Source organism: Plectropomus leopardus, chromosome 19 (assembly GCF_008729295.1).
Source record: "Plectropomus leopardus isolate mb chromosome 19, YSFRI_Pleo_2.0, whole genome shotgun sequence".
In the NCBI taxonomy this organism is placed as follows: Eukaryota; Metazoa; Chordata; class Actinopteri; order Perciformes; family Serranidae; genus Plectropomus; species Plectropomus leopardus.
This window is the reverse complement of record NC_056481.1, coordinates 29,218,122-29,243,888: the sequence shown is the minus strand read 5'-3', so window position 1 is coordinate 29,243,888 and position 25,767 is coordinate 29,218,122. Positions and strand designations below refer to the sequence as shown.

General features: G+C 39.5%; 1 protein-coding gene, 1 long non-coding RNA gene and 1 pseudogene across 2 annotated transcripts in view; 1 reads left to right on the top strand and 2 right to left on the bottom strand.

Annotated features, from left to right (window-relative positions):
- The first annotated feature begins 2,127 nt into the window (after positions 1-2,127).
- On the top strand, positions 2,128-3,439 carry LOC121958486 (annotated as a pseudogene).
- A 332-nt stretch (positions 3,440-3,771) lies between these two features.
- Positions 3,772-4,113, bottom strand: LOC121958447. Its single transcript, XR_006106853.1, has 3 exons — positions 4,104-4,113; positions 3,970-4,032; positions 3,772-3,857 (listed from the first exon to the last, which is right to left on the bottom strand). It is a non-coding gene; the product is annotated as an uncharacterized LOC121958447 (long non-coding RNA).
- An 11,174-nt stretch (positions 4,114-15,287) lies between these two features.
- Positions 15,288-25,767, bottom strand: part of LOC121958428 (RNA binding protein fox-1 homolog 3-like) — a 518,131-nt gene continuing 507,651 nt past the window's right edge. The window contains exon 13 of the mRNA XM_042507330.1: positions 15,288-15,633. Coding sequence (XP_042363264.1) covers positions 15,631-15,633 — 3 coding nt within the window. The 3' untranslated portion in view covers positions 15,288-15,630. The remainder of the gene's footprint in view (positions 15,634-25,767) is intronic.

Sequence of the window (25,767 nt, the reverse complement as noted above, 5' to 3'; positions counted from 1 at the left end):
ATGGAATTGAACAAATAAAAGGGAACCAAAGTGATGTATGTTCAGGTGATATAAATGATTAATTATGGATGACAGTGGGTAGAAATATGTGACCGTCTAAAGTGTGGAGGCGCGCTGAACGGTAAATAAGAATTTAGAGCTTTGGCATTAAAGTTTAGCTATACAACATCAACTCTGATCGTCGCTTCACTCCAGTGGAGAGCTGCTGCGTGTCTTCCAGACGAGGTGACCCGCTGAAAGGCGACGGCGGAAGGGCAGGTGGAGTAGGTGTGCGGCGGTCTTTAACTGGCCTTGGTGTCCGCCTCGGCGAACCGGTAAAAGTCTTTAAACAAAGTCTTTAAGGGCAGGAAACTGATGCAGATAGTTAGTGATAGTGCAGCAGGTGTTGCTTCTAGATCCATGGCAGAGTTGACGGCGTATCACGGAGTGTCCTTCTCAGTTAAAACTTGCAGGAATAATTAAAAGTAGTCCCATTGGTCTGACAGTCACTTTAAATTATTATTTTGAGTTTACTTAAAACGAAATGCAAGAGTGTCCTTACTGACCAAAAACTGGTATGAAGAAAAGCGTCAGAGATTTAAAAAGAAAATGGCTTCAGAAGTTAAAGTTCAGCAAAGCTCTGATGAGCAGTTGCGGCTCCTCTTGTAAAATTGAAGAAAAGAAAAAGGTGCAAGCGCGGACACACGAGAAGCGCTGCGGTGAAAGGAAAAATACAAAGAAGCTCCGAGCCGAGAGCTCACTATGTTTTAATCTATAAATTTTGGGGTACGAATGGGAGGTGGGGTAGTGAACCTTCACGCCAAGTGACCGCACATCTGGCATTTAGTTTTAGAGGAGCTAACATTATTTAGGAGGCATTTATTTCTCGTAGCTACTTTGTGATGAATTACTCAATTTAACCCGTTACATATAAAGTCACATATCTCATCACCACTATGGTCCCATTGCAGTAATTACAAACACATGCTAGGAGACCTAAAGTCAACTATGAATGTAACACACAGCTTTGAAGATCCTTGATTTGACCTTATTAAAATCTGTCTTTCTACAATATTTGTGCATGGAAACTATGGTATGTCAAAGTTAGGGACAGATTGTTGTTATAGAGGAATGGTAATTCCAGGTCTGTGGTCCAATTCACCACCCTGAACTTCCCACCCTTACCTTACATTCCTCTACATACACCAACATTTTGAATAAGGGCCAGATTGGATAATGTGAAAATACCTGGGTGCCCACTTCTTCAAATTGGTAATTAAAATAAAAATCATAAACAACCAGGACAAATGCAACTGTTTCATCTTTCTGTGAAAATGTACTGAAAAGGAACAAACTTTCTGCCAACCCTGAAAGTGACGGCCCTCACTGTCAACTTTTTTGCTGTAGTCATGAAATTGGTCCACAGGTCCCGTTTGGCCCTTGGGCCAGACTTTGGACATGCCTGTGCTATATAAAGGACTTCCTACACAGACACTGTGAGATTTTCGCAACAAAAAGGCAATTTGTCAGCAGTCAAAGTCCTAATTAGGGGGGGTCGGATCCCACCCAATCTTCCCCTAAATTTGAACCCTGATCTGACCAGCTTGAGCTTTACTCATTGCCAGATTGTTCCGTCTACTCATGTGTTAACTCCGTTGTAGATCCTGGCTCTCTGTTTGTGCTTTTCCCAGTGTTCCTAGCTTGTGTAGCTTGTGTTTCCTTACTGCAGATAGCTCGTAGCTGCAGATAGCTTGCTTGTGCTTCCGCGCCTCTTTTCCAACCACCTGCCTGCCTGCGTGCTGCTTGCTGAGGTCTGTTTCACAAAGCAGGTTTAGTGAAAACTCTGAGTCTGTTAACCCTGAAATGAGGGAAACTCTGAGTTTTCCGTGTCAAAAAGGGAGGTAACTCAAACCAGAGAAAGAAGTGTAACTCTAGCCTGTTTCACAGAGAGGGGTAACCTAAGCTCTCGGTCAGTCACCGTAGTAACAGACTCTATGAACCTAACCTGGTCGGGACCAGGTTTTTCTCAATGAACCTCGAGTTTCTCTCTGTCTCCGCCCTCTTTCAGCCACATACGCTATTTGATTTCCTCATTCATTCATTCAGTCAGCAGGCGAGTGTCGGAGTATAGTTCTGCCGTCTGTCAAAATGGCATGCCCTTTCATTAATGATCCAGTGGATGAAGGAGCAGCATTACTGCGCAGAGAATTAGGCCTAAATATTTGTCGGGAGATTGTTTTCAGACCGCGGATAGATGTTCTCGCATTTCTGGACAGTTATCTTTTTGAGCGGAACCGTTTCACATCACAGTCCATATTATACATACACAACCTAATCCGTCCTTACATTTGCAACATTACCAACCGCAGTCACGCTCTCACATCCCATCAGATATTGTGTATTGCGCTGCGGTTCTTTGCAAATGGCAGTGTCTTGTATAATGTCGGAGATGCAGAGCATTTAAGCAACTGTATGCAAGGCGGTCAGAAAAGTGTGCCTGGCCCTGAAACGACTTTTACACATCTTTGTCGTTTTCCCTGGACATAAACCTGTCAGAGCCATCAAGGAGGAGTTCCACAGGATTGCAGGTGAATGATGTAGAGATCTGTTAAATTAATTTAGAATCATATTCCGTTAATGACATTGTGCTGCAACCTCAGACTGGGATTGGTAATTTTAATTTCTTTTAGGATTTCCCAGTGTGATTGGCTGCATAGATGGCACACACATCCCCATCACAGCTCGCTCACATAATAAAGCCGATTATGTGAATAGGAAGTCCATTCACAGCATAAATGTGCAGGTAGGCTACAGGTAGATTGACTGCTGTTTCAAAATGTTAAAGACTGCATCATAGTTCAACATCTGTCATTCTCTGCACTGTCAAGATCGTATGTGATGCTGCACACATCATTTCCAATGTGGAGGCCAAGTGGCCTGGATCTGTTCATGACTCAAGGATTTATCGTGAGTCTAACCTGAGCAACAGACTGCAACGTGGTAAGCAGCCTAAAGATTTTCAAAATATAATTCACTTGTCTCCCTCCTTTAATATACTCTAATGTATCCACTATATGTTACGGGAGAGTTTGATAGCCTTCTGCTGGGTGACAGGGGTTACCCATGCCAACCTAGGCTGATGACCCCATACCCTGACCCTGAACCAGGCCCCCAACAGAACTTCAACTGGGCTCACTGCAGGACAAGAGCCCGGGTGGAGATGACCATAGGCCTGCTGAAAGCCCCTTTCCAGTGCCTGCGTCACCTCAGGGTGACCCCTGAGAGGGCCTGTGATATTATTGTGGCATGTGTTGTTCTTCATAATATTGCCACTATTAGAGGAGAGCAACACCCTGCCCTACAAATTGAAGACCCAGGTGATGACCCCATTCACCTGCTAGCTATCCAGGATGGCGGAGCAGTCAGAGACACCATATGCCATAATCACTTCAGAGTTTAAGTCACCATCATCACCACCATAGCAGTCAAATAAAGACATGATACACATTTCATTTGGTCTTCTTTATTTCCTGCTAATAAAAGAGCTAGTTTAGTTAATGTTCCAATAGTTAACATAATTCATCTGTGACCATGCACCCACCTCTAACTTGTGCTCCAGTATTTCAATTTCCAGATCGGCCCTCCTAATCTGGCGGTCCAAGTATTGTAATTCTTTATCTGTTTTCTGGATTTTTTTCAGCAAGTGTATTTTTTATATCTCTTTTACTGGTAACTGGGAACACATAGACAACATTAAATTATACAGTTGCACATGAATTCCACAGAATGAACCTCTGGTGTTTACTGAACATCCATCTCACTGTGTCCATCTGTGCAGTGGAAGTTGAGGGACCGTCCTGCTGTTGCCCAGCCATGCTCTGTTAAAAAGGATGAGAATGTGCAATACTTCAGTGTAGGCTAAATGTCACACTCTATATTCCACCAGAATGTTAAGAAATGTGAATGGGAAGAGAACTATTAGTAACATACCTCTGTATGCCTTTCTGAATCCCCCTCTGTAAAGGCAGCAGACACAGTTTCATCCTCTTCATCCTAGATGAGTGATATGTTTCAGTATACTTAAACTACCATTAAGCAAAATCTTTGGAGTATTGCCTACTTACAGTTACAAGGTCTGTTGTGGCGTGAAGGGGCTCCACCAGGTAGATAACACCATCAGAATCTGTTGGGCCAAAAGAAAAACAAAGACATGAAAGAGAAATGAATATTTGTATGAATATGCTTTAAAAATATATTTATAGGCATATTACATTTTATAAAAGCACTTGTGTCTTGGGGGGTGGCCTCAGAGGATGAGCTCCCTCCAGGGATTCCCTCAGCCACTGGCCTTCCAAAATTCTGGCTTAGGGCCAGCTCCTCTGCCTCTGTTAGAGGTGGAGGTGGGCCACCACCCGTTTTACGGGCATCTGCTTTCTTTCTGTTGGCTGAGTAGAAGTCTGTGTTAGTTTAAATAGACTTAATTATTTAACAAAACATTATATGGATGAAGACATTTAGGCTATGTGTGGGATAACAGCCACTTAATATTTAGGCTACTTTACAATGTAAAACATGATCAAAATGAGGTACCTCCATGAGATTGTGCCGAGGTCTTACCTGTTTGAACAATGTTTTTATATTTCATCTTAAGCTGCTGCCACGTGCGCTTCTCCCCCGCGGGATTGCACCTAAATGAAATAAAATGAAATAAATTAATACGCTACCATTCAAACAATTTCCCCCTGTAATAGTATTGTGATTGCAAAGGACTACATTTAAACTTACGCATTGACCCGGGCAGCAATGTTCTCCCACGCCGTCTCCCTCTCTTTTGCAGCTGCAGCGGTGTTGCACTTCTTTCTAAAAACGTGTTCAAACTCTGCATATGAGCGCATTAAAATTTCCAATTTGAGTGCGGTGAAGAACGCAGCCCTCCGCTTCCCCGTTGCCATGGTGACTCGTTGAATCGGGGCTCCATTGATGCTGGCTTTTTATAGTTGTGGTGCACGCGCTTAACTCCAGGTGAAACTACTCCGAGTTGATTAAACCAACTCAAATCAGCTGTTCTGGAACCAGAAACTCAGAGTTTCCTATCTCAGAGTAGATCAACTCAGAGTTCAGGGTTACACTCAGAGTTTGTTGAACCTGCTTTGTGAAACGGACCCCTGGTCCCGCTCTGGTTTTTGTGAATTGTTTATTTGAAAGGAGGACTCCATTACAATGTGGAGGATGCCACATTTTGGATCAGAACTCTCTGTCACTGGGCATGCTCTGGAGAGCTCACTGCCACTCACCGCTCACCACTGGATCCCCAGACATGTCACCCTTGCACCATCGCACTGTATATATTGATTATCCACATTAAATCACCTGAACTTTGTCTTTGTGTGTGGTGTCTTGTATTTGGTTCCTGTGTTCCTCAGAGTTGTTCCTTAACAAATGAGGCTTTAATACATCATGTGAGTAATGTAAGTAGGTGAAGGATGGATTAGGTAAAATTATGTTAAAACAACACTGTGTCCTGAGTGAGACTAAAAGTCAAAGTGCAGTCTCCTGCATAAAAGTCTTGTTTGACAAACAATACAAAGAAAGTGGTCAAAACAGACTCCCTCACTCTTTAACTACATCAGTAGCTCTCAGCTTTAAGTATTGTCATGGAGGGGTTTACATTAGGGTGCCTTTTGTGTCAGTAATCAGAGGCATGACAAAGTGTTGGCATTTGACAACATGGGAATGAGAATTTGCTGAATATTATGTCTTGTGTGTGTGTGTGTGTGTGTGTGTGTGTGTGTGTGTGTGCACTGCAGCTGAACTTTTGAAAATGCCCAGTAGCATTTTAAGGAGAAGAGGGAAAACTGTGTTTAAGTTAATGCAGGTTGCTAATATCTCCCCCTTCCGAAGACCTCTGCTTACTGAATAGACAGCTCCAATTAGTAACCCTGTGATGGCCTGAATGGTCCTGGCCACCATTTTCTGTACAGTTGGACCACTGAAGCTCCACAGAGGACAGAAAAACTGCTAAAACAGCAAAATCTATTGCCTTCGACAGTGGTGACAGTGGGGATTGTTCAGCACACAATTGAAGTTGATGACAAAGTGCTGCAAAAGAGGATCAATGCTGTGAAGTGTGCAAGACTGTTTTTTTCTCAGTGCCAGTGCAGTGTGTGTGTGTGTTTGTGTGTGTGTGTTCCCTGTTTGCTGTGGTGAAGCAGTAAGATGTGAGGTGGGAAGGGGGATCAATGAGGCATTTGTTTTGTTTAAGGAAATGATAGTGGTGTAGACAAACAACAGCATTCCATCTTCTGTCCCTGAGGAGATGGAAGACCAATGGCTATCAATGCCCCGTCATCCTTCTCTCTCTATCTTTTGCAATCTCTATCTCTAGGACTGGCATCCATGGTGTGCTGGGTAACGACAGTCACCACAGGTAGACTGCGTATATGTGTGACTGTGAATATGTGTGTGTAATCAGACTAAGTTGACCTCTGACTAACACTGTCGTGGGATAAAACTGATTAAATTAAGGGTAAAATTGAGGCTTAAAGGGACAGTGACTCACCTTGATTCAAACAGCTCTTCTTTTTAGGTGGGACATTGACCTCTACAATTATCTGTGGTGGCAGAGCCAGGTAAGAGAAAACTGATCAACAGCACTCTTGCCAAAGTAAGAGACAAACATTTTGTTTTAATAGACTACAATTTGGTTCCCAGCACAAAAAAAAAGGAGTTTTACTTTTGAAAAAATCTATGAATATCATATAATTGAACATGAATTAGGTTTCAGTGTAATTACATCCGTTGAATTATTAAATTTTAGTGTTAAAGAAATACTATTCTTGGTCCATAATAACTGTAACATTTACTGAGGTATTGCACTTGAGCACAAATTTAAAGAACTTTTATGTTATTTGAGTATTTGAATCTCATGCCACTTTCCACCTGTACTCCACTGCACTTCAGAGGGAAACATTGTACTGATTCATGCTAAAAAAAAATAAACTGTATGTATAGATGGATGACATGTAAGCTCCCCCAAAGTAAGGCTTAAACATCTTGATGGCCCCCTGATGTCTGTCTGCAGAATAGGTCAGAAAGCCCGACCCTCCATGTAAGTGAACGGGATATAGGCCAAAGAAAAACAACTTTCCCCAAACATAGTTTCTGTCACTGAAGGTAGTTCTCATCACCCTGATGTTTGTTCAAGTGTTTGTTTTTATAAGTTGGGTTTTAATGAGTAATTCAGTTCTACAAAAAGGGTATTTTTTCACCATGATTGACAGCTGTGACAACCAATCAATGCACTTATGTTTAATGGGGCTGCCTGCGATTGGTTGGTCTGGTGTTTTGGCAGGAACTCCTTTCCCGTGGAGATCACTACAGCGCAGACTCTGGCTCTGAATGATGTCACCAGCGCAAGGTGGCAGCGGCTGTATCTGGAATATTTTAGCTTCACTTAAGTGGGAGATAAGTGGGTACGCGTCATCCATCTTTATATACAGTCTATGCAAAAACATTCCATGGTGCCATCTTTTCATATACAGTATACTGTATGTACTTGCTGCTTTTCCTTTAAATAACTATTTTGATTATGTTAAATTAGTTTTTTTTCTTTCACTTTTTATACTTAAACATATTTCCCTGATTATACTTACATACAGGGTAACTAACCCTAACCCTGTAATACTTCCTGCTGCTGACACAGAAAATGTTTTGTCATTGTTGAGTTTTTCCTGTGTTACCAGTCCTGACACTGCCTAACAGTAGGCCTATGTCGGTTTCACGACTGCAGAAATTCTTCCTCTTCTTTCAGCCTTTGTTTGGTGTCATATATCCAGTCCTGGGCATGTGACAGAGTCTTTGCACATGGCCCAAAACCTGTCCTTATACAGTGTTTGGAGGGGCATTACCTGTGCAAACAGTTGACTTATGTTAAAGCTCTAGCCAGAGCAGGCTTGGATGTTGAGAATGTTTGGTGCAACTGGAGTTGACTCAATTTTTTTCTCTTACCAAAAAATTAAGAGAAAATATAAGAGACATTTGACGAAATGCTTCTGCATGATGCCCCTGTTTTGGACCAAAAATATATGACCAGGGTACCTTTATAATAGGAAATGTCATTTGATTGACATTATTGGGCTTTACAATAATTATCCGTTGCAGTTTGACTTGTCCTGCAGCAGATAAAGATGAACACTTCCATAGCAAGTTCAAACAAGGACAGGCTCTTGATGCTTTCTCAGAACTACTGCAGTTATTGAACTAGAATGAAAAAGTGTTTTGACGGGTTCGAATCCAGCCTTGGCTCTTTGATGCATGTCACCCCCTCTCTCTCTTACCCTTTCACACTTGTGCTGTCCTATCAATTAAAGGCAAAAACGCCCAAAAAATAGATAATAAAAATATAAAAATTAAAAAAAAATCCACAGCATGTAGCCCTACATGGTGTACACGTTGGAGTAGTAGGGTATTTTGTTTGGTTTACTATGATCAATTAAAGAAAAAGTGATTTTACATACAGATGTGAGATGATAATGGGGATAGATGCATTTTGTGAAAAACCGACAATTTTTTTTTCATTTAACATTCCTTGGATAAGAGACCTTTTCCATGAAAAATGCCTTTCATTAAATTGGCCACAGCCCTTTTTGATTCCTATTCGCTCTCTCAACATCAGCGCTACTCATTACAGGCACAAGGCTTAGTTTGGGCTCATATCCAGCAGACAGCTGGTTGAGTGGAACAAAGCCTTGGCCCTTGATGACTATGGAGCAGCAGCATATTCTTCCTCATCTCAGGGTTTGTTTGGTCCAGAAATTAAGTGATCCAGGCTAATAGTCAAAACAACTGCAACATGCAGGCCTGCATTCAGTAGTAAGTGGTAGTAGAAGTAACAAGTACACAATTGAAGTACTGTTTACATATATGTAACTGTTGGATGGTGTTGATTCTGTTTTTATTGGGTTGCAAATGAAGTTAATTTGGACCCAGTGCAGGAGCTAACTGTGATATCCACTAACGAGTTAAGTACACACACACACACACACACACACACACACACACACACACACACACACACACGCAGGCAGGCAGACATGCAGGGACGCAGGAATGCAGGAACGCAGGAACGCAGGAATGCATGAACACAGTTTAAAAAAGAAGAAAAATGAATAATATTTTAGTCTGTCATATGGTGTATTCCTGTTTCATTTCAGAAGACCCACATCTGAAATATATAGTCATAATTAATTATAAGTGACAGTGTGGCTAATTATAATTTAATCCCTATTATGTTTTAATCTCACAGTGGGAGTGGTTTGTGCTTTGCACGAATTTAATAATAATAATCCAATCAGATTGGCCTTTTCTTTTGTTCCTGTAATCTTTCTTTTGGGTAGAACATATTTGTAATCTATCGCTCTATATCATGTGTGCTGAAAGACTCTTGTTTATGAACATGTTTGAAACAACTTCAATGGCATTAACTGCATTATCAGGGGAGTTACTGAGGAAAAAAATGTTTATTCATAGTAATAATGGTAATAATTATTGTAGCAGTAATAATAATAATTGCGATAATAATGTACCAATAATGTAATAAATAGTATTGTTTCTTTGAAGCACATTGGAAGCATACAGAAACATAAACCAGGAATAATAACAATAAACAAAATAACACAAATAAACAAACCCACTACAGTACAGGTTTTATATGTGTGTATATATGTGTGTGTGTATGTGTGTATATATATATACGCACAAACACACACACACACACACACACACACACACACACACACACACACAGGAAACTGTTTGCAAGTGAAAAAAAATTTAAAAAATGACCAATGTTTTGATTGCACAGGTAAAGTGAAGCCACAGCCACACATGAAGAGTCTCTGTGTTGCTCTAATATACAGTAATACAAGGTTCTCTTATTGACAGAGAGAAAGGGAGGATCTGTACATTAGGAATACAAAAGCACATGGGAGCCTCAAACAGAAAAAAACAGACTGAAAACAGGCAGACAAATACAAACAGAATGGTCAAAAATTCATTGTTTTCTTTCTGTTTTACTAAATAACTAAACTAAATTCAACATTCAAACCTTTGTGCTTTGGGGATCTGCATAGGACAGGGAGGCTGCTGGGGTTTGGTAAGTGATGCAGATGTGTAAAGGTAACAGTATACTTACAGCAAAAGTCTAATTTTCTTATTTAGAAACACAAGGGGACACTGTACCATATAGAAATTGTAGTTATTTCACAACAGCAACAGCTTTTTTTTTTTTTTTTTTTTTTTTTACAATCCACACCAACGGGGGCACATTTAAGAGTGAACTGTGACCTAGGGAAAAATGGACACTGCCTTTACTGGAAGAATAAAGTGTTTATCTTTTCCTTCCAAGTGATCTTTTGCAGTACAACAAGTATTGACTGTTCTTCCTTTCCATGGATAGTAATGTGGAAGTAGCGTGATGTTGTGATGCTTAAGGATTCATAGCAAGAAGGTCGAAGTCTTGTTTCCTATCCTTTAACCATGAAGGCCGTTACATTAAACAACTTAAAATAGCAAGAAACCACATACAACTATGAATGTTACAGGCAGCAGGACCTTAACGTCACAGAGGATTTTAGGTTTTTGAAATATATTTGATGGATACATATTATTGGATATTTTGCCAACATCTGATATGCCAATATATAACTACTTACTTGGCTGGTAACCAATTCTGATGTCAATATATTTGTTTCCCTATTTAATTTTAGTGATCATCAAGTCTCTTGTGTAGTGCAGTTAACATCATATACTGCATACTCGTAATGTGATGGCCCACCTGCACATAGAGACATAAAATACAATGCTTTTCAGTGTATAACATTCATTCATTGTGCAAAATAGGAAAAATACTTACTTAAGTTGTGGCTGATGTTTTGTACATGCTCACTTTGTCAATAATAGAATATCTATATCAGTTTGTGATATGTGCAAATATCAGCATGTTGGCCGATTCAGATATTTTATTTTAAAGTTAGTATCTGCCAATACTGATGATGTGCTGATATTAAAGTGCATCCCTAGTTGTATGATAACGCGAAAATCATTTGCACATGCCCTTTAGCTTGAGCAAACATGCCAAAATGTGTCTTTGCAGAAAGTATACTGTGGCCTTCATGGTCGAGGTCAGCGGGTTTCTAGGGGAGGTAGGTGTGGTTTTGACTTATGGAGTGTAGTTGGGCTCTATCTGGGCTACACTAACAGAGGGTGGGAGAGAGGAATGAGGTCTGGTTTACAGGAGGTTTTTGAGAATAATAGCTGCTTTAGGGCTTACATCTGAGGTACACACTATATAAAGGGATGGGGAGAGTTTTGCAGAAGACCCACATAGATTTTGGTAGGAAGCTCAAGGATTTTTTCATGTAGTATGTTCACTGTAGAGCAGGTACAAAGGTTTGGGCTTTGCTATGGGATTGACACCTATAGAAAGGGTATTGTGGAGGGAACTGGGTCGGAAGGTCTAAGGGATTAAGGTAAATAAGGACATGCTAGCTTGAACAGAAAGGTTTCTTAGGATTACAGTAATCAGCCATAGAGAATACCAGAGCTATGAAAGCTGCTTCTTACATTTTTTTAATCTCTCCAACCAGTAAAGGATGGACAGCATTTACAGTACATGTAAACAGGACGAAAGTCTGTAACCAACAACAGAAAAAACAAAAAACTTGAGAATCAAAAGAACACAGCAGAGATCAGAAGTTACCTGGATCTCTGCAAAGATTGACATCGTTAGTTGTTTTTCATTAGTTTTTTTTGTTTGTTTGTTCATTTGTTTTCAGTCAAAGTCCAAGTCGGTTTTTCTTCTGTCTTCATGTCTTTTGCAGTCTTTTTCAGTGGCCTTGCCCCACTGTAGTTGAGTCATCCAAGATAAACAGCTCAGCAGTGGATTGCTGGACACACCCACACACACACACATTTAGTCTCAGTCTTTGAAGTAGCTTTGAGACATCCATCCAGAGTGGGGTCATGTTCTGTATGAGCCCACTGTCCTGTCCACTGTCCCACATGCACTTTCAATGACTGAGAGAGCGATAAATGCAGCAACATGGGAGGTATCACTGGATCATTCACAAAAGCACAATCTGAGTCTATGCTCATTTGGGAAGATGAGGAAGAGGAGGAGGAACATTGTCTCTGTGAATTATAATTTCTAAACAAGGGTCAACAAGGCCTCCAGAATTTCAGTCATTATCCCAGGAGGAGCTCAGGTCACTCCACTTTCACCATGACACACTGAAATTTACAGGATGTGGACAAAAGCGTTAAAACAGTTACACACGTGAGTGAGGAATTTGTCAGCTTTAAAAGATAACCATGCATTTTGTCAAAAAGAAAGAGGATATATTCAAATATTTAATGATGTTTATAAATAATGCATAGTACACTGAGACTGAAAATGTTTAATTGGTTAAAAATGAACATGAGACACTGAAGAAGAAAATAAATAGAGAGAAACGAAAGTCTGCAGAGGACAGAACACTGGACCAAGAAAATAAGAAAAAAAAACCAAAACTTTTGTTCTGAAGTGGAGGTACCTCTGCAGAGATTGATCACCAAACGAGCTGTCAGGTTCAGTATAGACAGAGAGTGGGGGAAAGAAGGCGAAGACACATAATTTTACACTGTATTTCTGTAAGATAATAACAACTTATTTTGAATGCCGCTTTGTCATTAGATTGTATGATTCCCATTAACATAACTGATGTGAAGTGTTATGTGTTATGTAGTGTGATGTTTATTTTAAAAGGCCATAAAACTTTTTTTAAAATAATGAAAATAATTATTAAAAATATTATACATGACTATTATTGTAAAATAAATCATAAAATATTATACAACTTTAAAACTGAAGAAAACACAATAGCTTAACCGATTGTTCTGCATAAACATTTCTAAAATGTATGTACGAGTGCTCTTTTGTGCGCATAGACTCTGTCTGAGAAAATATTCTTGGGAGCAGTTGGTGAATGAAGCCCACTGTAACAAAATAATCAATTCATTAATCATTATGCTGAATGGGGTCACAAAAACTCATGTGACGTCTTACATGTCAAGTCCACATCTAAAGGCTGGCACAATTTGATATATGTCCAGTGAAGTGATGCATAATAATAAAAAAAATCTATTTTTCCTGTTTTTTCATGTGTTTATGTATCATCATAGTAATAGTAACAGTTTGAATCTCTCTCGAAATCAACGTGAAGCAAACTGTTTGCAGTAGAAAGTTCACCAAATTTTTTTTTTAGGAAGTGACGTCGACATCATGACAGACAACTAGGAGTTTCTTTTTTTTGTCCACCCCATGTTTCTGTAGGAGGAGACTGTACCCCCTCCCTCCCACACCCCCCTTTACCCTCCTCCTCTTCCTCACCTCCCGTATAGCGCTCGTCTCCAGCACCTTGATAATGTAAGTTTCCAGGAAGGAAGACAAAGGGAGAGTGAAAAGACAAGCAGAAGAAAACTGGGAGAAAAATCTATATTTAAAAAAAAATGTCTTTTTTATCTTTCCCTCCTCCCTCTGTCTTTCTCTCTCACACAGGACAGGCCACTGCCCACCTCCTTGTTCCCATCAAATTTGAAAAGCCTGGCTGAGAAAAATTCTAACTGATCCTGTAATGATTATACATTTCTGTCTCTCACACTGGCCTCCAAATGGGTGCAGACCACTGATGTTCCCTCTAAATGCTTCCTTGATCTTCATTTTTTTCTGTCTCTTTTTTTTCTTTTTTTTTTTCGCCTTACTTATTACCTTACAGTCTATCTGGGTCAGCAGAAGAAGAAGTCCAGCATATTATTGGAATTTGCTATATAATTTACATTTGTAATAATTTACAGAATACTGTTTTTTAAGTATATATAAAACAACAACATCTACCTAAAAATCTCAAGATTTTTTGAAGATACATTCAGTAGCTGAACCAAATAAATGTCAACCGAACTAAACATCACACAAGTAGAAAACTTTTCATACGTTGACAGTGCATTGAATCCTGCATGAAAGTTGAAAATCAAAGGCAAACTTATGTCCAAGAATTGCAGATCACAAATAGATATATCTATATTCATATATAAATGTTTTTTTTTCTCCTTACTGGTAGTACAATAAATACAACATTAGTAAATGGCTACAACTGACTCTTCAACCATACCTGACGGCATGTTATTAGTACGTTTAAATATAGAAGGATGTCACTAAAGTAGATATCCATATAAATAGAAAGGTTTAAAGAGACTCTTAGTAAAACTTTGATCGTGAGACTTTTTTTGACTTTATATAGGGCTTTTTTCCCTTCCCCTCTCATCCCACCATCCCTGCTGGACGCTGAAAGCTGAGGGCTGTGTTCAATGATGGAAGGGAGACTCTCCTAAGATGCTTGTCTACTCAGACAGCTCCCATGCTTTAATATGCACCCTCCCTCAGACTTCCTGTTCCACCTACCCCCTTCCTTCCCTTGCCTTCCCTATCCAACACAACGTACAAAAGCAATTCACTACACTGCACAGCCACCTCAAACCACAACAGCACAATGACATATTTGATAATGATGTCAGGGGCAGCTAAGCCTCCAGCAGACAGGACCAGCTACCCACCTCTCAGCTCTCACTGCACACTGTATAATCATATCAGTTCTACCTTTTCTTATCCCTATTTGCACAGACCATAGTAGGGGTAGCCTACTTATTCATCATCTGAATTTTCTTGAATCTACAAGATGCAGGATGCTTGACAAAACTAGCCAAAGTAACATCTACACTACTCCAGTCCATTAGTGGAAGACAGGCTCAAAAAGCACTTTATTATCTGAAGACTACTCCAAATTCCCATAAACAATCACATAGTGACATGTCTGCTAGACCAGCACAATCACACACGCACAAATGCATGCACGCACACACACGCACAAATGCATGCACGCACACACACACACACACACACACACACACACACACACACACACACACACACACACACACACACACATACGTGCACACAAACAGACCAAGTCTCCACTTGCTTAACACCCCCATCCAGCTGAGGGTGAGGGGTGAGGTGGGAGATCACCAGAAGAGAGGAGGGAAGCTGGCATCTCCTCACCTCACCTCCATCTTCTATACCGCAAAGACACATAAACCCCCCCCCCCCCCCCCCCCAAGTTCTTTTTTTTTTTTTAAATTGTTTTTTTTAAATACATACTTACTGTATTACACACATATAATATATAATATGTATACATATATTAGTGTTTGCTCTTTTTGGAAATCATAAACTTAAAAAAGTTTACAAAAATAAAATGTTTTATGGTGACTTCTCTAATTGGTCTCTTCCACTCAGCAAGGCTTGTTTTTCTGGGGTCAGAACCAACTGGCTCCTTTCCCCCCCGATTACAGGCTTATTGGTTCCCGAGCCCTGGAGCAGACCCTCAAACATCCCCCGTCCATCATTTCAGATCCCTTTCGTTCTTGATAGAAGAGCTCCTTTACAAATCGGGTCTTAATGTTTTAGTTGATCTTTTTTAATTATCCTTCTTGTCCGTGTTGTTCTTCTTTTTTTTTAGATGATGTCCATCTGTACTCATCCTCTTGTCTGTCTTTTATTTACTAAAAAAAGAAAGAACAGGCAAATCAGTGTAAATAAGACATGTATCTACTTTGTAAATTTGCCTCTATATATTGTGAATAAATATATAAAAAGGATTACTTTGTAAAGAGAACTAAAAAAGAAGAGCTGTCTAACATAATGACATCAGAACAATGAACTGGTATCATGGTACTGGTACCGTCATTGTCAGTCAGATTTACTATTCAGTTAAGTCAGTTAAGATACATCTATGTTGGAAAAATCAGATGTTCCCTTTGCAACAGATGATTACACTGAACATACAGTATGAAAAACAGTGTCAGTAAGAGCAGCATACATTTTTAATCACAACTAAATCATGTTTGACCCCCTTCAACAGTCAGCAGCAGGAGAGACACCAAGTCAGCTAATCATGCTGCCTCTTAGCCTCTTAATCCACAGTCTGTAGGGCAGTGACAGGGCAGTGACAGTGGACTCCATTGGTGATGAAAACTAGCTCCTGCTGCCAGAATTAGCCAATACCAAAATTACAATTGCAATAGCGGGTTGCAGCCTTTAGGGGGCAGTCAGTCTGCATATTTGTATACAATATGTAGAATTTAATATTTAGCACTCAAGTGTCTACAATAAGATCTGAATCAATCAACAATGCTACTAAATACCCATATATATCACTTTTCAACTGAAAAAATCAACGTTGCCTGAGGCAATGTTGACTTTTTCAGTGGGTGCATGTCAGTTTCCTAAATTGCATCCAGTTTTCTTAATCTGCCTTTTTCCTTGAAACTAAGTCTTGCTTAGCCCTCTTTTGATAAAAGAGAAAGCACATTTTTGAGAGATGAATCACTCTTTCCTCAGAATTGCCATTTGAAGTAACATCAGTTTTTGATGACAACAGCACAACTGGTTCAGACAAACATTTGCACATTAATTCAGAAAAATGTTTTGATAGTGTGTACATGTCCATATACCACAGTATGGAAATGACCTTCAGACAATCAGTACATTTCCATGCAAAGTTAAGTGGAGTTATTGTTATAGCTTCATTAGGCCATTTTGGACTACTGGGACTACTGTTGTCCCAGTATATAAGCACTGGGGAGAATCAATTTATTGACGGAAGTATGTTTGACTCCTCAACGGTAGGTGGAGATATGTCCCCCTTCAGCTAGTTGCTATTGGACCTTCTTTCGGTTGATCTATTAGGTCACATACCAAACAAGTTAGCAAATGGCTAATGGGTTGCATGTCCAACGGTAAAAACATGGATAACTTTTCAGTGCTGTACATTTTGTAAGCACTCCATGCTTTACTTGGTACCATTGTCTTGTTTTATTGTCTTTTCTTCACCTTCTTCTTTTGGTTTCTTCTAGCTTTCAGCTTTCTTCTACAAATTCGTGCTCTTCAACTTCTGGGTCAAAGCCATTGGGACGAGGGAGCATGTGCAGAATGCCTTGATCAGTTGAGGTCCGATCGAGGTGTATACATGAAACAGTAAATTGACCCCCAACCACATTTTCTAGGTGTCATAGTCCGACTTTGAGAAATTGGACTGAATATGATTTCAGTTGGACTACCATGTTTACATGTATTTAAAAAAAAAAAAAAAAAAGTTTTGTTCTTCTGTACGTGAACAATTTCTACAGGCAACAATGTTTTTCAAATGTATTAATGCATCTGCAAGTATCGGTGCTCTGTTTGTAAAGTGTTTTTTTTGTTTATATTGTTTGTTTGTATAGAAATCACTTAGTAGAAAAATGTTTTCACGAAAAGGGAAATTTACAATAGAAAACCCTGAACAAAAATATTAACGCAACGTATGTAAGATCAAAGACATTTTCTATGCACACAAGAAGCTGATTCTACTTTAACATTTGACAAAATCCCTGTTACTGATCTCCTCTCCTCTTCAGGAGGACCTGACAGGTATGACATATCAAGATGCTGATTGAACAGCATCATTACTACACAGGTGTGCCTTGGGATGGTCACAATAAAAGGCCACTCTAAAAAGTACAGTTTGATCCTGATAATACCTTTCACATGACTTGTGCTACAGAAATGCATATTTTGACAATCTGAAGAATCCGTCTGCATCTTGTGTGACCACCACCTGCCTCACTCAGTGAGATAGAACTGCACTTTTCAGAGTGCCCTTTTATTTGTCAAGTGGGTGGATTATTCTGGAAAAGGCACAAGGGCTCACTAGCACACATTTTAACAAATTTATCAACAAAATTTGAGTTAGATAAGCCCTTTTGTGAGGCTTTTTGATCTTTTAACTTGTGAAAAATGTTGGAACAAGCCTAAGGGCCCTATATGGTTCTTGTTAGCACCTTAATTCCTAAGAGTGTACAGTGACAGGCAGCAACTAATTGGAAAATAAAGACACTAGTTTTACTTGCTATAAGATGTACAGGTGGAATTTAAAAATGTCATTAGTGTGCTGAGTGAGGCTGTCTAGGTCCAGAGAATCACTTTTTTTTAGACTCACTGCAGATGGATGTATTTGAGGATGGTCAGGTGACAAAGTCAGATATTTAAACAATTTTTCATATGTTATATGTCTGTACCAAAACATCAAATGAAGATAACATTTTAGCCTGTTATGTTTGGTGTCTTCCCAAAGTTAGTACTCTTCAAAAATTCAAATTAATAGAATTTTAAAAAAGCAAATGTGTTTTTAACCAAATTTGCACAACAGGGGTTTGCACTGAAAATACACATATAAGCAGAAAATAACTCCAATTTTAAATCCATTCCCAAAGCAACAGTATCAGCCTTGAAACCCTAGTGTGTGTCAAACCCTCACTTCAAACATTACTGTTGACCATCTCCGAGGCGTAGCGGGATCAAGTGAGCACTGCAGTTTTTGTTTCTGTACTAGACAATCCAGATTCTTCCAAAGTGAGGGAACAAGCAGCAAAGTACATCAGACTCCAGCAGCAGTTGGAGGAGAGAAGAGGGGGAGAGGAGTGAAAGAGAGAGTACGTCTGTCTGTGTCCTGGGAGGCTCTCTTGACAGAACCTCTTTAATTCTGTGAGGTGAGTTGTTAAGGTGAAGGAAGGGAGGTATGTGTGAATGAGTGCGCTGGGGGGTGGTTGGATCTTCTGAGGCGAGAACAGAGGAGGCTGACTTTAATTTCAGAATTACTTTGTAGTTGCTCGGCCCTGCCCCTCTGAAGAGAGACAGAGAGAAGGACAGACAGAACCTGTGCAGCTGCACTGCTGAGATGCAAATCACAGCCAATAAAAGCGTCCTCTTGTCTCAGTTTAACAGGCCCGCTCCCTTCTAGATGCATTTCTACAGTAGGGCTGCTGCAGAAATGTAGCCTCACAGAGTGAAGGTGGGAGGTTGAGATGGGGGAGGAAAGCAGAGAGCAGTGGGGGCTGAGCACAGACGGAGGAGGTTTGGGACCGAGGTACACACTCACATTCATCAGAGGATGCAGAGAGAGCCCAGCTGAGAGCTGAAGTGACAAATGTATTAATCACTTTGGGAAAACACCTTCCACAGAAGTTAATGGGCACACCCTCCCCCCATAACCACTTACCCCATCTTCCACTGCAACTTCCACTGCGCCATCCCCTCTAACTCCACAAAGACTACCCCAGACCTCCCCTCGCTTTCCTCCATCTGCCTGTACATAGTCTGTAGTGTGAACAGAAATAAACATTCCAAAAGGGTTCATCCTAAAGGGCTGAGGTTCTACCCATAGCCATTTGCATCTACAGAACTCCTCTTTAAAGAAAGGGTTCTTCTTTTTAAGACTTCTCCAATGAGAACCAATGAAAACCATGGTTAGTGGGAAAGAGATCCATCGGTAATGTAATCAGTTACTATTTTTAGATCCCACATGGTTGGGTTCTGGATGAAATCTGTGGAATATAAAAGGGTACTTGATAAAAGCCCCTTGGTTCCCGCTAGAGTCCCCTGGGTGGGTTTTCGATGAAAGCCTTGGAAAATAAAAGGGTATTTGATAGAACCGCAAGAGGTTTCTAGATGGTTTAGGGCTGTTTGTGACTCAGAGGTAGAGCGGGTCATCCTCTAATTGGAAGGTTGGCAGTTTGACTCCCAGTCCTCCAGTCAACATGTCCAAGTATCCTTGGGCAAGATACTGAACCTCAAACTGCTCCTAACGGCTGTTCCACCAGAGTGTGAGTGTATGTGAATGGATGAAAACTGAGTGGCAGGTGGCACCTTGTACAGTAGCCTCGGCCATGAGTGTGTGAATGTGTTTGTGAATGGGTGAATGTGACTCGTAGTGTGTAAGAGCTTTGAGAAGTAGAAAAATATTTGAAAAGTGTGATACAAGTGCAGGTCCATTTAGATGAAAACCTTGAAATATTAAAGGGTTCTTGTCAGAGTCACCTCAGTGGGTTCTTGTTAGCACTGTTAGAAGGTGGAAAGGGTCTGGATAGAACTCCAAGAGAGGGTGCTGAGTGGAACCATTGCACCACGGAAGTGTTGTCTGTAGAGTCTCTCATCATTCAATGTTCTGGGTGGAACCTTTCCCAGATGGTTCAAGGTATTACCCTTTATGTTGGGTTCTAGATAAATCCCTCTGAAAGTGTTCCAATTGGATCCTTAACTAAAGGTTCTAAGGGAAACCAATGGGAACAAGTTGTAGAACCCTATATTGTTCTAGTTAGCACCTTTATTTTTAATAGTGTGTGTGTACATGACATCTAAAACTACACTTCTGCTCAAACTCCTCAAAGAAAGAGTGACAGAGAGAATGAGCTCTGGAGGTGAAAGACGAGGCCAGCTTAACAGTCATGGTTCAGACACCAAAGGCTGATCACCTGGAGCCCCCCCACAGAGTGAGCAGGTGAAAAGAGCCTTGAAAAGAACAGACAAGCAAACACCTGACAGGTGCATCTTTGAGGACAAAGTATATTGGTATTTGAGGATAAACAGTTAAATATAATATATATGTTTGCTTAATAGAATTAATGAAACAAAATAAACCAGGGCTGCATTCACTGATGCTGGGCCAACAGGAAGATTCTTTTATGCCCAGCATATACAGTATATGCAGCCTAGTACATATTCATCATATATTAACATGTGAGCATATCAGAGAAAATGAGAAAATCAAATGTACAAAGGAATACTTAACATAGAATGTTTTCAAAGATTTTGCAGATTCTTAGATTAAACTACTTATCAAATAACAACATACATTATCAGATCATATACAAAAAAAACAAACAAAAAAAACACACAACGTGTGTTTTAACAAGAACTACATAGCATTTTGTAATGTAATTAATTAATTTAACAATTATGTAATACTTGCATCTCTAAAAGTCACTTGACAAAGAAATCCATAACTTCAAAAGAAAAGGAGAGCACATATGTTTAAAAGCTATCAAAAGGGGTAAGAAGAGTGTTAGGTCAACTGACATGAGAGGTGTGGCTGAGCATTGCTGACACTGTTCTTCTCACATATGCACCTCAACTCTGCTTCCGCTCAGAACATGGCTGTGATAACTCCTACTATGGCTGTATGAAAAATATGTGGCCTTTAAATTGGCTCCCCTGTGACTCCTTTGATAGTAGAAGCTCACTCTGTTCATAAGTCTTTTGATTCAGGCTCTGTCACCCACAGTCCCACAGAGGGAAGTCTTTGTGCCTCTCTACTGGAACCATGGTCATTTACAATCCAAACTGACTGTGCACTCAGTGGATCGCAAAGATGCAATCAACACTGAACATGTATACTACTATATAAAATAAAATAGTGTGTATATATATATATATATTTTATTATTTAGATATTTATATTTATATATATATATATATTATAAATTATTATATATATGTATGTATGTATAACCCGCCCGCATGTACAAAGGGACTAGTCTCGCTGCAGCTGGATATCTGAGCCCTGTGCTGCATTTCGTTCTCTCTCTCTCCCTTTTATCGCATAACTGTCATGCAAAAAACCAAAACATCTATCTTAAATAAAGATGTTGCTGCAGTGAATAATTTTTTCCCCCTCAGGTCTACAACTGCTGTTAGAGGCTGGATAAACGTGATGAAAAATGGGGATAGTTCCCAAAGTGTTGCCAATCACAAACTTATCACTGATGGAAACGCAAAACATGCGTACCAATCTGAACTAAGGTGAAGTGACAAGGCTGGCAGATACCCAGCTTTAGTATAAAGGGCAACAAAGTCCCAAATAAAGTAAGTGGGAGCGCATGTTGGTAAATCACCCTGGAGTCTGCTGTGCATGTCCATGTAAATCCAAAAGCTAATAGAGTTTTTTAATAACAATGAAATGTGCGAGTATGTGTGTAGCATACCATATCCTAGTTATGTATGTCACGTGACATATGTAACTGTACATTTCCTATGAAAACATAAGTTAATTTTGAAAAGACATTGCCTGTAACAAGTGTAAATTGACACACTGCCTCTCTAAGAGGGCTACATATACAGTATATATACTCTACATATAGGGCCACTGACCTAGCCTTGGTATTTGATGAGTTGGGAGTGAGAATTTTTTGGACTGATTGCTCACACTGAAGTCCTTGCATAGGTACATTTTTTGGTAATACTGTCCACACCCTTGTCTATCAGTGTCATAAGAAAAAAAAGGGTGGGGGAGAAAGAAAAAGTAGCGAAAACAATTTGGTGTTTAGACACATGGTGCTCTCATACAAATGACTGCCCCAATCGAATGCCTATGCAGCTATGCCAGACAGGAACTTTCATCATGTCAGTCACCAAAGAACTAGATTATGGTAGCTGCCTTAAAACTCACAGCTGAACACTCTGTGCATCCCCCCAAATGAGTGGGTCATTAAATTACACTAGGGAGGGGAGCCATGGGTTCCTGCTCTGTGGAACATAAAAACAGGAGCTAATTATCCTACATAAAAGGATAATTTACATCCAGTTCAAAAGTATGGGGAGATGTAAGAAGATATATGAAGAATTTGAATTTAATTAAAAGAATCAAATTTTAGAAGGTTTTTAACTTTTTTTCTAGGGGATGGAGGGAAAAAAACAACATGTTTTTCAGTGACATTCACTCCACTACTGTTGTTTGTCAGATACTGTTTTTTTTTTTTTTTTGGTCTGACTACTTCATCTGTCAGCACAGGCTGGGGGGTTTAGTGATTTCATAAAACCGAGAATCAGACTGACAGTCATTTAAACTTGTGCTCTCCATTTTCCCAACTGAGACAAGCAAACAAACAGAGGGGCAGGAGATAAAGATAGTGTCTTGCTCGAGAGCTGGGAGATGTAGAGGTTATTTGGGAAACATTGCTATAGACACACCTTACCACAGATACATAGAAAGACCTCATATTTGATGTCAACAAAAACACTTAGAGTTGAAGCCTTTTCTTGTAATATAAAATGTTGCCATTGTCTAACCCTAACCATTGGTATATAACTATGCAAAAGGAAGAACATAGAATTTTCTCTCTTTTCATATATATTTTTTTCTTCTGTACTATAAGAACCTAATATGACTCTAAATAATAGACTAATGAATACTACACTACACTTCTTTCTATGATACACAAATACTGGCATATGACTTTCACAACTTTAAGACAAACATACATTTGAAACGTGTAAAGTGCATGGAAGAGCTATTGATAAAAGAAATACACAAATTGTTTTATTTACATTAATCATAATGAAATGCAGTTGGTATCCCATCACCACTAAAAGTACAATCCACTTTATTTTTCATAGGCATGTAAGAGCGCACATATATATTTACACACAGTATATGTATATATAAACTTTCAACAAATCCATGGCTGGATCAACCTGCTTCTACGAGAACATGAAAATAATGTAGCTGTTTGAAACCAAATTACCCTCCATTCCTCCAACATTAATACAGGAGTATGCAACATACACGACACGAAACTGAAATAATAAAGATTAGACAAGAAGGCAAGAGCTTAAAGCCCTTATCATGTTATTTAAATGACTATGCTAAAAAGTCCAACTAAAATACTTCCCAGCACTCCCATTGATTCCTCCTTAAAAATGTTTATTTGTCAAACTGACTCAAAAATATAGAGTTTCATAACAAAACACTCAAGTGTTACTCAATAAGGAGAAAATAAAGCATTTAATGGGAACTATTTGTGTGTTTTGGGCAGCAAGAGAGTGAATGTGGAATTGAGTCAAAATAAGCTGGAGTCTGTTTGTCTGTGTTAATGACAGAATATACCAACCAGTGGAACACTGTGTCTCACCGATTTTATAAGTTCTTGGACAACAAAAGAGCTATACTGCAAAGAGAAAGAAGATACATCAGGAATTTAACAGGATCACTACATTGTTGGTTCTGGTCTGCAAATGGGAGATGTTGAAAACAAGAAAAACCTCTTAGGTGTTGTGGAAAATGTGAAAATAATAATATACTGCCACACGATTTTATGCCTCCACACACCAGTCAAGTTGCACTTACAGTTTACATCCATGTCAGTGAAAACATGGATGCTTCACACACATCTTTAACTTGGCAGCACAGAGGATCTCTACAATCAGCAGTTTGAAAGTGGGAACCCAACATTGGTGTCACCAATTCAGTATCTGACCAAATGTCTCCCCCTCTGTTCCTGACTTATGATGATGTTGAGTTATGGCCATTATGATGTCATAGTTGACCTTTGACCTCTTGGATATGAAATGTCAGAACTCATCATCATATCCTATTAGACATTTGTGTGAAATTTGAGTAGATAAATTCTTGAGTTATGGCCAAAAGCATTTTTATGAGGTCACCATGGCTTTGACCTTTGACCCTTGACCAGTGTGGATGTTTGTGCCAAATTTGAGGAAACTCCCTCAAGGCCATCTTTAGATATTGCGTTCACAAGAATGAGATTGATGAAGGCCACAGTGACCTTGACCTTTGAAAACAACATTCTTATCAGCTAATTGTTATTCCAAGTGATTGTTTGTGTCAAATTTGAATAAATTTCCTCAGATAAAGCTTTCACAAGAATGTGACAAATGCAAGGTCATCTGACCTTGATCTTTGACCACCAAAATCTAATCTGTTTATCCTGGGTCCATTCAAATGTTTTTCCCAAATTTTAAAAAAAAAAAATATATATCTCAAGTTGCTCTTGAGAAATTGCATTCACAACAATAAGACTGATAAGGTCACAGTGACCTTCACCTTTGAACACCAAAATCTAATCAGTTAATCCTTAAATTCAAATGGACAATTGTATGCCAATTTGAAAAACAAACAAACAAACAAAAAAAAAACCCTCAAGGTGCTTGAGATATCCCGCTCAAAAATGAGACAGACCAGGTCACAGGGACCTTGAAATTTTGATCTATTACCACCAAAATCTAAACAGTTCATTTCAAAAAATTTTTCAGTCAAATTTTAAGAGAAAATCTCTTTAGGGATTCTTGAGATAATGCGTTCACCAGAATGGGCTGAATGGATGACATATAGATGGATAGACAGATGGACAACCCGAAAATATAACGGCCTTAGCTAGCGCTGGCACCAATGTAGCATGGGCAGTAATTTGCAGAAGTCTGACTGAGCAATAAGGGGAAACTAAAGGTGACAAAGTTGAACAGAGTGCAGGGGCTCATCTTAAAAGGGCATTAAGGCCACACTTATGTAAATAAAAAAAATTAAAAAAGACTTGTTGTAAGACATGAGCCAAAAAATTAAAAAAAGACTTGTGGTAAGACAGGAGCCAGAGATTTGTTCAATCCATATTTACTGTAACAACGGTCGTTTCCTGGTTCAAAAACAGCAAGAATGTAGAGAAAAGACAGTCTGCAGACAGACAACGGTGATAGCAAAAGACCAACTAGTGTGTGTGTGTGTGTGTGAGTATGTGAGTCTAGTCAGTCTGGTATATCTTCAAATGAGATCAGTGCTTATTGACTGAACTTACTTATCTCTAATCTGTGGGGTAAATTGCCTCGGTTGCTGCTTCTCTTCACACTTCCCTTTCTTCCTGTGTTACTGACTCCCCTCTTTATGATCCCATCAGACACAGCAGTCACAATGCTATTTACTGGTGGGAGACTCTGTGTGTGTATGTGAGACAGGGAGACAGCAAGTGATATTGGTGTGTAACTGAATGCTTGGGTGCAGGGATGAACTGGCAACTAAAAGCAGCACAGGAATG